Source organism: Catharus ustulatus, chromosome 39 (assembly GCF_009819885.2).
Source record: "Catharus ustulatus isolate bCatUst1 chromosome 39, bCatUst1.pri.v2, whole genome shotgun sequence".
Taxonomy (NCBI): Eukaryota; Metazoa; Chordata; class Aves; order Passeriformes; family Turdidae; genus Catharus; species Catharus ustulatus.
The window spans coordinates 837888-850703 of NC_046259.1; the positions used below are offsets into that span (position 1 = coordinate 837888).

At 52.7% G+C, this 12816-nt stretch overlaps 1 protein-coding gene across 1 annotated transcript in view; it reads right to left on the reverse strand.

Annotated features, from left to right (window-relative positions):
• LOC117010200 (kallikrein-14-like) overlaps nt 1–12297 on the reverse strand; it is a 25272-nt gene extending 12975 nt beyond the window's left edge. Inside the window, exons 1-4 of the mRNA XM_033084492.1 lie at nt 12199–12297; nt 7136–7188; nt 3471–3618; nt 1920–2224 (exon numbers count right to left, since the gene is read on the reverse strand). Coding sequence (XP_032940383.1) covers nt 1920–2224; nt 3471–3618; nt 7136–7178 — 496 coding nt within the window. The 5' untranslated portion in view covers nt 7179–7188; nt 12199–12297. The remainder of the gene's footprint in view (nt 1–1919; nt 2225–3470; nt 3619–7135; nt 7189–12198) is intronic.
• Nucleotides 12298–12816: the final 519 nt, after the last annotated feature.

The following is a 12816-nucleotide window of genomic DNA, read 5'->3' on the forward strand; positions in this document are numbered from 1 at the left end:
ACACCTGGGTCACACCTGGGCAGGTCACACCTGGGGACACCTGGGGACACCTGGGGACAGCTGGGGACACACCTGGGGACACCTGGGGACACTTGGGTGCACCTGGGGACACCTGGGGCACACCTGGACACACCTGGGGACACCTGGGGCACACCTGGACACACCTGGGGACACCTGGGACACCTGGGGACAGCTGGGGACACTTGGGGACACCTGGGATACACCTGGAGACACCTGGGGACACCTGGGGCACACCTGAGACACACCTGGGGACACCTGGGCACACCTGGGACACCTGGGGACACCTGGGCAGGTAACACCTGATCTGAACTCTCACCTGTGCCCAGGTAACGCCTTTATTCCCAATCTCACCTGTGCCCAGGTAACCCCCAAATTCCACTTCTCACCTGTCCCAGGTGTGTCTCACCTGTCCCAGGTGCATCTCACTTGTCCCAGGTGCGCCTCACCTGTCCCCAGGTGTGTCTTGCCTGTCCCCATGTGTATCTCACCTGTCCCAGGTGTGTCCCCCACCCCCTCACCTGTCCCAGGTGTGTCTCACCCATCCCCCCTTACCTGTCCCAGGTGTGTCACCTGCCCCTCACTCGTCCTAGGTGTGTCTCACCTGTCCCCATCCCTCTCACCCCTCCCCACCCCCCTCACCTGTCCCCAGGTGTGTCCCCACCCCCCTCACCTGTCCCAGGTGTATCTCACCTGTCCCCAACACCCCTCACCTGTCCCCAGGTGTGTCCTCCTATCCCTCACCTGTCCCAGGTGTGTCTCACCCCCCCCCACCTGTCCCCCAGCCCGTCATCCATCCCCACCCCCTCACCTGTCTCAGGTAGCCCCCCTCACCTGCCCCAGGTACGTCTCACCTACCCCAGGTGTATCTCACCTGTCCCAGGTGTGTTCCCCTGCCCCTCACCTGTCCCCATTCCCCCTCACCTGTCCCAGGTGTATCTCACCCCCCCTCACCTGTCCCAGGTGTATCTCACCTGTCCCCAGGTACCCCCTCACCTGTCCCAGGTGTGTCTCACCTGTCCCCAGGTAATCCTCTCACCTGTCCCAGGTGTATCACCCCCCCTCACCTGTCCCAGGTGTGTCCCCCCCCTCACCCGTCCCAGGTGTATCTCACCTGTCCCAGGTGTATCTCATCTATCCCCACCCCCTCACCTGTCCCAGGTGTATCTCACCTGTCCCCATCCCCCTCACCTGTCCCCAGGTGTATCTCACCCCTCACCTGTCCCAGGTGTGTCTCACCTGTCCCAGGTCTATCCCCCCCCTCACCTGTCCCAGGTGTGTCTCACCTGTCCCCAGGTAATCCTCTCACCTGTCCCAGGTGTATCACCCCCCCTCACCTGTCCCAGGTGTGTCCCCCCCCTCACCCGTCCCAGGTGTATCTCACCTGTCCCAGGTGTATCTCATCTATCCCCACCCCCTCACCTGTCCCAGGTGTATCTCACCTGTCCCCATCCCCCTCACCTGTCCCCAGGTGTATCTCACCCCTCACCTGTCCCAGGTGTGTCTCACCTGTCCCAGGTCTATCCCCCCCCTCACCTGTCCCAGGTGTATCTCACCTGTCCCCCCTCACCTGTCCCAGGTGTATCTCACCTGTCCCCATTCCCCCTCACCTGTCCCAGGTGTATCTCACCCCCCTCACCTGTCCCAGGTGTGTCTCACCTGTCCCCCCTCACCTGTCCCAGGTGTGTCCCCACCCCCTCACCTGTCCCCCCTCACCTGTCCCAGGTGTCTCTCACCTGTCCCCATTCCCCCTCACCTGTCCCAGGTGTATCTCACCCCCCTCACCTGTCCCAGGTGTGTCTCACCTGTCCCCCTGCCCCTCACCTGTCCCAGGTGTGTCTCCCTGCCCCTCACCTGTCCCAGGTGTATCTCACCCCTCACCTGTCCCAGGTGTGTCTCACCTTCAGGGCTGGTGGTGGAGCCCCACCCCGAGATCTGGCAGGCGGTCCCGGGCGCGGCGCAGGTGCGCGCCAGCGGCAGCGGCCTCACCTGCGCGCTCAGGTGCGCGGGCGCGCGCAGCCGCAGCAGCATCAGGTCGCCGTCCTTGGAGCTCTCGTTGTAGCCGGGGAAGCGGAAGCTGCGCTCCGAGCGCCGCCGCTGCTCACCTGGCGCAGGTGAGGCCTCACCTGGCGGCGCCGCGTCCAGCGGGGGCTCACCTGGGCGCACCTGGTGGCGACCGCGGCCGCCCAGGCGGACGGTGATGGGGCTGTGGGGGAGGGGACAGGTGAGACAGGTGAGGGATGGACAGGTGAGACACTCATGGGACAGGTGAGACAGGTGAGACAGGTGGGACAGGTGGGACAGGTGAGGGATGGACAGGTGAGACAGGTGAGAGGTGAGACAGGTGAGACAGGGACAGGTGAGAGACAGGTGAGACAAGTGAGAGACAGGTGAGAGACAGATGAGTGATGGACAGGTGAGAGAGAGACAGGTGAGACAGGTGGGACAGGTGAGACGGGAAAGGTGAGACAGGTGAGAGATGGGGACAGGTAAGATACAGGTGAGACAGGTGAGGGACAGGTGAGACAGGTGAGGGACAGGTGAGAGACAGGTGGGTCAGGTAACACAGGTACAGGTGAGACAGGTGAGAGAACAGGTGGAACAGGTGAGGGACAGGTGAGAGACAGGTGGGTCAGGTAACACAGGTACAGGTGAGACAGGTGAGACAGGTGAGTGACAGGTGATACAGGTGAACCCCAGGTGAGCCCGTTACCTGTCCAGCTAAGCCCAACCCACACTCAGGTGGGACTTGAGCCCCTCCCCTTGTGACCAGGTGAAACCATTGCCTGCCCAGGTGTCCCCAGGTGTCCCCAGGTGAGCCCAGGTGTGCCCAGGTGTCCCCAGGTGTCCCCAGGTGTCCCCAGGTGTGTCCCAGGTGTGTCCAGGTGTATCCCAGGTGTGCCCCCCACGCCCAGGTGTGTCCCCGTTACCTGTCCGTACCCGGGGGCGTGGCAGTGATCCCAGGTAACCCCTCCCCCATGCCCAGGTGTATCCCAGGTGCCCCCAGGTGTCCCCAGGTGTGCCCAGGTGTACTCAGGTGTGCCCAGTTGTATCCCAGGTGTATCCCAGGTGTCCCCAGGTGTGTCAGGTGTCCCCAGGTGTGCCCAGATGTCCCCAGGTGTCCCCAGGTGTGTCCCCAGGTGTGTCCCCGTTACCTGTCCGTACCCGGGGGCGTGGCAGTGATCCCAGGTAACCCCTCCCCCATCCCCAGGTGTCCCCAGGTGTCCCCAGGTGTGCCCAGGTGTCCCCAGGTGTCCCTAGGTGTCCCCAGGTGTGTTTCTATCCCTCTCAGGTGTATCTCAGGTGTCCCCAGGTGTGTCCCCGTTACCTGTCCGTACCCGGGGGCGTGGCAGTGATCCCAGGTAACCCCTCCCCCATCCCCAGATGTATCCCAGGTGTCCCCAGGTGTCCCCAGGTGTGTCCCCAGGTGTGTCCCCGTTACCTGTCCGTACCCGGGGGCGTGGCAGTGCGCGGCCGTCAGGACCCACCTGGGCGCCACCAGGGTCCCCCCGCAGACGAAGCGCCGGCCCTGGAACAGCGCGGCCTGCCAGGGCGGGGCACAGGTGTGTCCCTCCAAAACCCACCTGGGCACCCGAGCACCTGGGACAGGTGAGGGACAGGTGAGGGACAGGTGAGGACAGGTGAGCCAGGGCGGGGCACAGGTGTGTCCCTATAGCACACCTGGGACAGGTGAGGGACAGGTGAGGGACAGGTGAGGGACAGGTGTGTCCCTAGAGCACACCTGGGACAGGTGAGGGACAGGTGATGTCTGGGTCCCCCAGGTGAGATTTGGGGTCTCTCAGGTGAGGTTTGGTGTTCCCCAGGTGAGGTTTTGGGGTTCCCAGGTGAATTTTTGGGGTAATTCAGGTAAATTTTGGGATCCCAGGTGAATTTTGGGGTCTCTCAGGTGAGTTTCAGGATCCCCAGGTGAGGTTTTGGGGTTTCCAGGTGAATTTTTGGGGTAATTCAGGTAAATTTTGGGTCCTCCAGGTGAATTTTGGGTCTCTCAGGTGAATTTTGGGTTCCCCAGGTAAATTTTGGGTTCCCCAGGTAAATTTTGGGGACCCCAGGTGAATTTTGACGTCACTCAGGTGAGTTTTTGGGGTAATTCAGGTAAATTTTGGGGTAATTCAGGTAAATTTTGGGGTAATTCAGGTGAGTTTTGGGATAATTCAGGTGAGTTTTGGGCTTCTCAGGTAAATTTTGGGGTCTCTCAGGCGAATTTTTGGGATAATTCAGGTGTTTTGGGGTCTCTCAGGTAAATTTTGGATCCCCAGGTGAATTTTGGGTTCCCTCAGGTGAAATTTGGGGTTCCTCAGGTGAATTTTGGGGTCTCTCAGGTAAAATTTGGGATAATTCAGGTCAATTTTGGGTCTCTCAGTGAGTTTTTGGGGTAATTCAGGCGAGTTTTTGGGGTCTCTCAGGTGAGTTTGGAGTTCCTCAGGTAAATTTTTGGGTTCCCTCAAGTGAAATTTGGGTCTCTCAGGTGAATTTTGGGGTAATTCAGGTAAATTTTGGCATCCCAGGTGAATTTTTGGGATAATTCAGGTAAAATTTGGGACAATTCAGGTGAGTTTTGGAGTCTCTCAGGTAAATTTTGGGTCCTCCAGGTGAATTTTGGGGTTCCCAGGTGAAATTTTGGGTTCCCAGGTGAGTTTTTGGGATCCCAGGTGAATTTTTTGGGTCTCTCAGGTAAATTTTCAGGTCCCTCGGGTGAATCTTGGGCTCCCCAGGAGAATTTTGGGCCTCTCAGGTAAATTTTGGGGTTCCCAGGTGAATTTTTGGAATAATTCAGGCGAATTTTGGGGTCTCTCAGGTAAAATTTGGGATAATTCAGGTGAGTTTTTGGGTCTCTCAAGTAAATTTTTGGGATCCCCCAGGTGAGTTTTGAGGTCCCTCAGGTGAATTTTGGGCTCCCCAGGTGAATTTTGGGTCTCTCAGGTAAATTTTGGTTCCCCTAGATGAGTTTTGGGGTAATTCAGGGGATTTTTGGGATTCCCAGTTAAATTTTGGAGTCTCTCAGGTAAATTTTTGGGATCCCCCAGGTGAGTTTTGAGGTCCCTCGGGTGAAATTTGGGGTTCCCAGGTGAGTTTGGGGTCCCCCAGGTGAAATTTGGGATAATTCAGGTAAATTTTGGTTTAATTCAGGTGTTTTTGGGATCATTCAGATAAATTTTGGGGTCTCTCAGGTAAATTTTGGGGTTCCCAGGTGAGTTTTTGGGGTAATTCAGGTGAGTTTTGGGCTCCCTCAGGTGAAATTTTGGGGTCTCTCAGGTGAATTTTGGTTTAATTCAGGTAAATTTTGGGATAATTCAGATAAATTTTGGGATAATTCATGGTAAATTTTGGATAATTCAGGTCAATTTTGGTTTAATTCAGGTGAATTTTGGATAATTCAGGTAAATTTTGGATAATTCAGGTGAATTTTGGGATAATTCAGGTAAATTTGGGGTAATTCAGGTAAATTTTGGTTTAATTCAGGTGAGTTTTGGGCTTCTCAGGTAAATTTTGGGGTCTCTCAGGTGAATTTTTGGGGTAATTCAGGTGTTTTGGGTCTCTCAGGTAAATTTTGGATCCCCAGGTGAATTTTGGGGTTCCTCAGGTAAATTTTGGGGTAATTCAGGTGAGTTTTGGAGTCTCTCAGGTGAATTTTCGGGTCCCTCAGGTGAATTTTGGGCTCCCCAGGTGAATTTTTTGGTCTCTCAGGTGAATTTTGAGTCCCCCAGGTGAATTTTGGGGTAATTCATGTAAATTTTGGGTCCCCAGGTGAGTTTTGGGCTCCTCAGGTAAATTTTGGTTTAATTCAGGTAAATTTTGGGGTCTCTCAGGTGAGTTTTTGGATAATTCAGGTAAATTTTGGGTTCCCAGGTAAATTTTGGGATCATTCAGGTGAATTTTTCAATAATTCAGGTGAGTTTTTGGGCTCCCCAGGTGAGTTTGGGATAATTCAGGTGAATTTTGGGATAATTCAGGTGAATTTTGGCCCCATGTGAGTTTTTGGGGTCTCACAGGTGTGTTTTGGGGGTCCCCAGGTGAATTTTTGGATAATTCAGGTAAATTTGGGGTCTCTCAGGTGAATTTTGGGGTAATTCAGGTAAATTTTGGGTCCTCCAGGTGAATTTTGGGTCTCTCAGGTGAATTTTTTGGGTCTCTCAGGTGAATTTTGGTTTCCCAGGTGAATTTTGGGGTCTCTCAGGTAAAATTTGGGGCAATTCAGGTAAATTTTGGGATAATTCAGGTGAATTTTTGGGTCTCTCAGGTGAATTTTGGGTTCCCCAGGTAAATTTTGGGGTTCCCAGGTGAGTTTTTAGGTCCCCCAGGTGAGTTTTTGGATAATTCAGGTAAATTTGGAGTCTCTCAGGTGAATTTTGGGGTCCCCAGGTGAATTCTGGGGTAATTCAGGTAAAATTTGGGATAATTGAGGTGAGTTTTGGGTCTCTCAGGTGAGTTTTTGGGGTAATTCAGGTGAATTTTGGTTTAATTCAGGTGAGTTTTTGGGGTCTCTCAGGTGAGTTTGGAGTTCCTCAGATAAATTTTTGGGTTCCCTCAAGTGAAATTTGGGTCTCTCAGGTGAATTTTGGGGTAATTCAGGTAAATTTGAGTTTAATTCAGGTGAATTTTGGTTTAATTCAGGTGATTTTTGGGATAATTCAGGTGAATTTTGGATAATTCAGGTAAATTTTGGATAATTCAGGTGAATTTTGGATAATTCAGGTGAATTTGGGATAATTCAGGTGAATTTTGGATAATTCAGGTGAATTTTGGGATAATTCAGATAAATTTTGGATAATTCAGGTAAATTTTGGATAATTCAGGTGAATTTGGGATAATTCAGGTGAATTTTGGGATAATTCAGGTGAATTTTGGATAATTCAGGTGAATTTTGGTTTAATTCAGGTGAATTTTGGATAATTCAGGTAAATTTTGGATAATTCAGGTGATTTTTGGATAATTCAGGTGAATTTTGGGATAATTCAGGTGAATTTTGGATAATTCAGGTGAATTTTGGTTTAATTCAGGTAAATTTTGGATAATTCAGGTAAATTTTGGGATAATTCAGGTAAATTTTGGATAATTCAGGTAAATTTTGGATAATTCAGGTGTTTTTGGGTCTCACCTGCGGCCTGGAGCAGCAGCAGCAGCAGCAGCCGGAGCCTCATCCCAGGGGTCCTGAAATGGGGCAAAATGCCCAAAAAACGGGAAAAAGGTGAGCAAAAAATGGAGATTTGGGGGGGGAATGGGAATTTGGGGAAATGGGAATTTTTGGGGGTGGAAAAATTGAAATTTTGGGGTAAAAAATGGGAAATTTGGGGTAAAAAATGGGAATTTTTGGGGTAAAAAATGGGAATTTTGGGGGGAAAAATGGGAATTTTTAGGAAAATAAATGGGGATTTTGGGGATAAATAAATTGGAATTTTGGGGTAAAAAATGGGAATTTTTGAGGAAGTAAAAGGGAAATTTTGGGGTAGAAAATGGGAATTTTGGGGTTAAAAAAAGACAATTTTGGGGTGGAAAATGGGAATTTTAGGGGTAAAAAAGGGAATTTTTGGGAAAAGAAATGGGAAATTTTTGGGTTAAAAATGCAGATTTTGGGGTTAAAAAAAGATAATTTTGGGATTGCCTGAAATTCCCTCGAAAAATCCCAAAATCCTCTCAGGACTCCCCAGAATTCCTGATCCCAAAATTGCCGATTCCGGAATTCTCACCTGTCCTGATCCCGGTCCCAATCCCGATCCTGATCCTAATCCCAGGATTAATTCTCACCTGTCCCAGTCCTGATCCCAGTCCTAATCCTGGTCCCAATCCCGATCCCGGGCTTAATTATCACCAGTCCTGATCCCAATCCTGATCCAATCCCGGGATTAATTCTCACCTGTCCCAGTCCCCGTCCTGATCCCGATCCCGATCCCGGTCCTGATCCCAGTCCTGATCCTGATCCGGGTCCCAATCCCAGGATTAATTCTCACCTAATCCTGATCCCAATCCTGATCCCAATCCCGGGTTTAATTCTCACCTGTCCCAATCTCAATCCCGGGATTAATTCTGACCAGTCCCGATCCTGATCCTGATCCCAGTCCCAGGATTAATTCTCACCTGTCCTGATCTCAATCCTGGGATTAATTCTGACCTGTCCCAGTCCCGATCCCAGTCCTAATCCTGATCCCAATCCCAATCCCGGGTTTAATTCTCACCTGTCCCGATCCCAGAATTCTCACCTGTCCCAGTCCCAATCCCAGTCCTGATCCCAATCCCGGTCCCGATCCCAGTCCCGGGATTAATTCTCACCTGTCCTGATCCCAATCCTGATCCCAGTCCCAATCCCGGGTTTAATTCTCACCTGTCCCAATTCCAGGATTCTCACCTGTCCCAGTCCCGATCCCGATCCCAATTCCAGGATTAATTCTCACTTGTCCCAATCCCGGGATTAATTCTCACCTGTCCTGATCCCAATCCCGGTCCCGATCTCAGAATTCTCACCTGTCCCTGTCCCTGTCCTTGTCCTGATCCCAATCCTGGGATTATTTCTCACCTGTCATGATCCCGGAATCCCAATCCTGATCCCAATCCTGGTCCTGATCCCAGTCCCAGGATTAATTCCCACCTGTCCCAGTCCCAATCCCGATCCTGATTCCAGGATTCTGACCTGTCCCAATCCCGATCCCGGTCCTGATCCTGATCCCAATCCCGGGTTTAATTCTCACCTGTCCCGATCCCAATCCCAGAATTAATTCTGACCTGCCCTGGTCCCAGTCCCGATCCTGATTCCAGGATTCTCACCTGTCCCAGTCCTAATCCTGATCCCAATCTCGATCCCAATCCCGGGTTTAATTCTCACCTGTCCCAGTCCCGATGCTGGTCCTGATCCAGGTCCTGATCCTGGGATTGATTCTCACCTGTCCTGATCCCAGTCCCAATCCCAGTCCCGGGTTTGATTCTCATCTGTCCCCATTCCAGGATTCTCACCTGTCCCAGTCCCCATCCTGATCCCAATTCCAGGATTAATTCTCACCTGTCCTGATCCCAATTCCAGGATTAATTCTCACCTGTCCTGATCCCGGAATTCTCACCTGTCCCAGTCCCAATCCCGGTCCTGATCCTGATCCCGGTCCCAATCCAGGTCTTGATCCCAGGATTAGTTCTCACCTGTCCTGGTCCCAATCCTGATCCCCATTCCAGGATTCTCACCTGTCCCAGTCCCGATCCCAATCCCGGTCCTAATCCTGATCTCGATCCCAATCCCTATCCCGGGATTAATTCTCACCTGTCCCAATCCCAGAATTCTCACCCGTCCTGGTCCCAATCCTGGTCCCAATTCCAGGATTCTCACCTGTCCCAGTCCCAATCCCAGATTTAATTCTCACCTGTCCCAGTCCCGATCCCGGTCCTAATCCTGATCCCAATCCCGATCCCAATCCCGATCCCAGGATTAATTCTCACCTGTCCCAATCCCAATCCCGATCCCGATTCCAGGATTCTTGCCTGTCCCTGTCCCGATCCCAATCCCGATCCTGATCCAGGTCCTGATCCTGGAATTCTCACCTGTCCCAGTCCCGATCCCGATCCCAATCCCGATCCCAATCCTGATCCCAATCCAGGTCCTGATCCCGGGTTTAATTCTCACCTGTCCCGATCCCGGAATTCTCACCTGTCCCAGCCCCGATCCCAATCCCAGGTTTAATTCTCACCTGTCCTGGTCCCAATCCCGGTCCTGATCCCAGTCCCAGTCCTGATCCCCATCCCAATCCCAGGATTAATTCTCACCTGTCCCAGTCCCGATCCCGGTCCTGATCCTGATCCAAATCCCAATCCTGATCCCAGGTTTAATTCTCACCTGTCCTGATCCCTGAAATCTCACCTGTCCCAGTTCTGATCCCGATCCCAGGATTCTCACCTGTCCCAGTCCCAATCCTGGTCCTGATCCTGATCCCGGTCGTGATCCGGGTCCTGATCCCAGGATTAATTCTCACCTGTCCCGATCCTGGAATTCTCACCTATCCCTGTCCTGATCCCAGTCCTGATCCCAATCCCAGTCCCGGGATTAATTCTCACCTGTCCCGATCCCAATCCCGATCCTGATCCCAATCCCAGTCCCAGGACTAGTTCTCACCTGTTCTGGTCCCAATCCTGATCCCAATTCCAGGATTCTCACCTGATCCCAGTCCTGGTCCCAATCCCGGCCCCAATCCCAGTCCTGGGTTTAATTCTCACCTGTCCCAGTCCTGATCCCGATCCTGATCCCAATTCCAGGATTAATTCTCACTTGTCCCAATCCCGGGATTAATTCTCACCTGTCCTGATCCCAATCCCGGTCCCGATCTCAGAATTCTCACCTGTCCCTGTCCCTGTCCTTGTCCTGATCCCAATCCTGGGATTATTTCTCACCTGTCCTAATCCTGATTCTGATCCCGATCCCGGGATTAATTCTCACCTGTCATGATCCCGGAATCCTGATCCCGATCCCAATCCTGGTCCTGATCCCAGTCCCAGGATTAATTCTCACCTGTCCCAGTCCCAATCCTGGAATTAATTCTGACCTGTCCTGATCCCAATCCTGATCCCGATCCCGATTCCAGGATTCTCACCTGTCCCAGTCCTAATCCTGATCCCAATCCCGATCCCAATCCCGGGTTTAATTCTCACCTGTCCCAGTCCCGATGCTGGTCCTGATCCAGGTCCTGATCCTGGGATTGATTCTCACCTGTCCTGATCCCAGTCCCAGTCCCAGTCCCGGGTTTGATTCTCACCTGTCCCCATTCCAGGATTCTCACCTGTCCCAGTCCCGATCCCGATCCCAATTCCAGGATTAATTCTCACCTGTCCTGATCCCGGAATTCTCACCTGTCCCAGTCCCAATCCCGGTCCTGATCCTGATCCCGGTCCCAATCCAGGTCTTGATCCCAGGATTAGTTCTCACCTGTCCTGGTCCCAATCCTGATCCCCATTCCAGGATTCTCACCTGTCCCAGTCCCGATCCCAATCCCGGTCCTAATCCTGATCTCGATCCCAATCCCAATCCCGGGATTAATTCTCACCTGTCCCAATCCCAGAATTCTCACCCGTCCTGGTCCCAATCCTGGTCCCAATTCCAGGATTCTCACCTGTCCCAGTCCCGATCCCGGTCCTAATCCTGATCCCAATCCCGATCCCAATCCCGATCCCAATCCCGATCCCGGGATTAATTCTCACCTGTCCCAATCCCAATCCCGATCCCGATTCCAGGATTCTCGCCTGTCCCTGTCCCGATCCCAATCCCGATCCTGATCCAGGTCCTGATCCCGGGTTTAATTCTCACCTGTCCCGGTCCCAGTCCCAATCCCAGTCCTGGTCCCAATCCCAGTCCCAATCCCCGTCCCAGGATTAATTCTGACCTGTCCTGATCCCAATCCTGATCCCGGTCCCAATCTAGGTCCTGATCCTGGGATTGATTCTCACCTGTCCTGGCCCCGATCACAGTCCCGGGTTTAATTCTCACCTGTCCTGATTCCAGGATTCTCACCTGACCCAGTCCCGATCCCAGTCCCGATCCCAATCCCAGGATTAATTCTCACCTGTGCTGATCCCAATCCCGATCCCGATTCCAGAATTCTCACCTGTCCCAGTCCCGATCCCAGTCCCAGCCCCGATCCTGATCCCAGGTTTATTTCTCACCTGTCCTGATCCTGGAATTCTCACCTGTCCCTGTCCCAATCCTGGTCCTGATTCCAATCCCGGGTTTAATTCTCACCTGTCCCAGTCCTGATCCCAATCCTGATCCCAATTCCAGGATTAATTCTCACCTGTCCCAATCCCAATCCCGATCCTGATCCCAATCCCAGACCCAGGACTAGTTCTCACCTGTTCTGGTCCCAATTCTGATCCCAATTCCAGGATTCTCACCTGATCCCAGTCCTGATCCCAATCCCGGCCCCAATCCCAGACCCGGGTTTAATTCTCACCTGTCCCAGTCCCGATCCTGATCCTAATCCTGATCGTGATCCCAATCCCGGCCCCAATCCCAGTCCCGGGATTAATTCTCACCTGTCCTGATCCTGATCCTGGTCCCAATCCCGATCCCAATCCCAGTCCCAGGTTTAATTCTCACCTGTCCCAGTCCCGATCCAGGTCCTGATCCCAATCCCAGGATTAATTCTCACCTGTTCTGGTCCCAGTCCCGATCCCAATCCCGGAATTATTTCTCACCTGTCCCGATCCCGATCCCGATCCCGATCCCGTCCCGGGATCCTCGGGAATTCTCGGGAGGAGCCGCGCGAGGAGGGGGAGGGGAGGGGAGGAGGAGGAAGGTGGGGGAGGGGAGGAAGAGGAGTGGGGGGAGGGGAGGAGGAAGCTCCGCTCGGATCCCAAAAATCCTTCCGGGAGTGCGGGCGGGAAAGGGGAGTCCCAAAAACGGGGAGGGAATCCCAAAATTCCCAAAAAATTCCCCAAAAATGGGGGGAAATCCCCAAAAATGGGAGAGAAATCCCCAAAAAATGGGAAGGAAATCCCAAAAAATGGGGAGGGAATCCCAAAAATTCCCCAAAAATGGGGGGAAATCCCCCAAAAATGGGAGGGAAATCCCAAAAAATGGGGAGGGAATCCCAAAAAAATGGGGAGGGAATCCCAAAAATTCCCCCAAAAATGGGAAGGAGTCCCAAAATATGGGGAGGGAATCCTAAAAATGGGGAGAGAATCCTAAAAAATTCCCCCAAACTGGGAGGGAAATCCCAAAAATTCCCCAAAATGGGGAAGGAATCAAAAAAATTCCCCAAAAATGGGGAAGGAATCCCAAAAAATGAGGGAGAAATCCCAAAAATTCCCCAA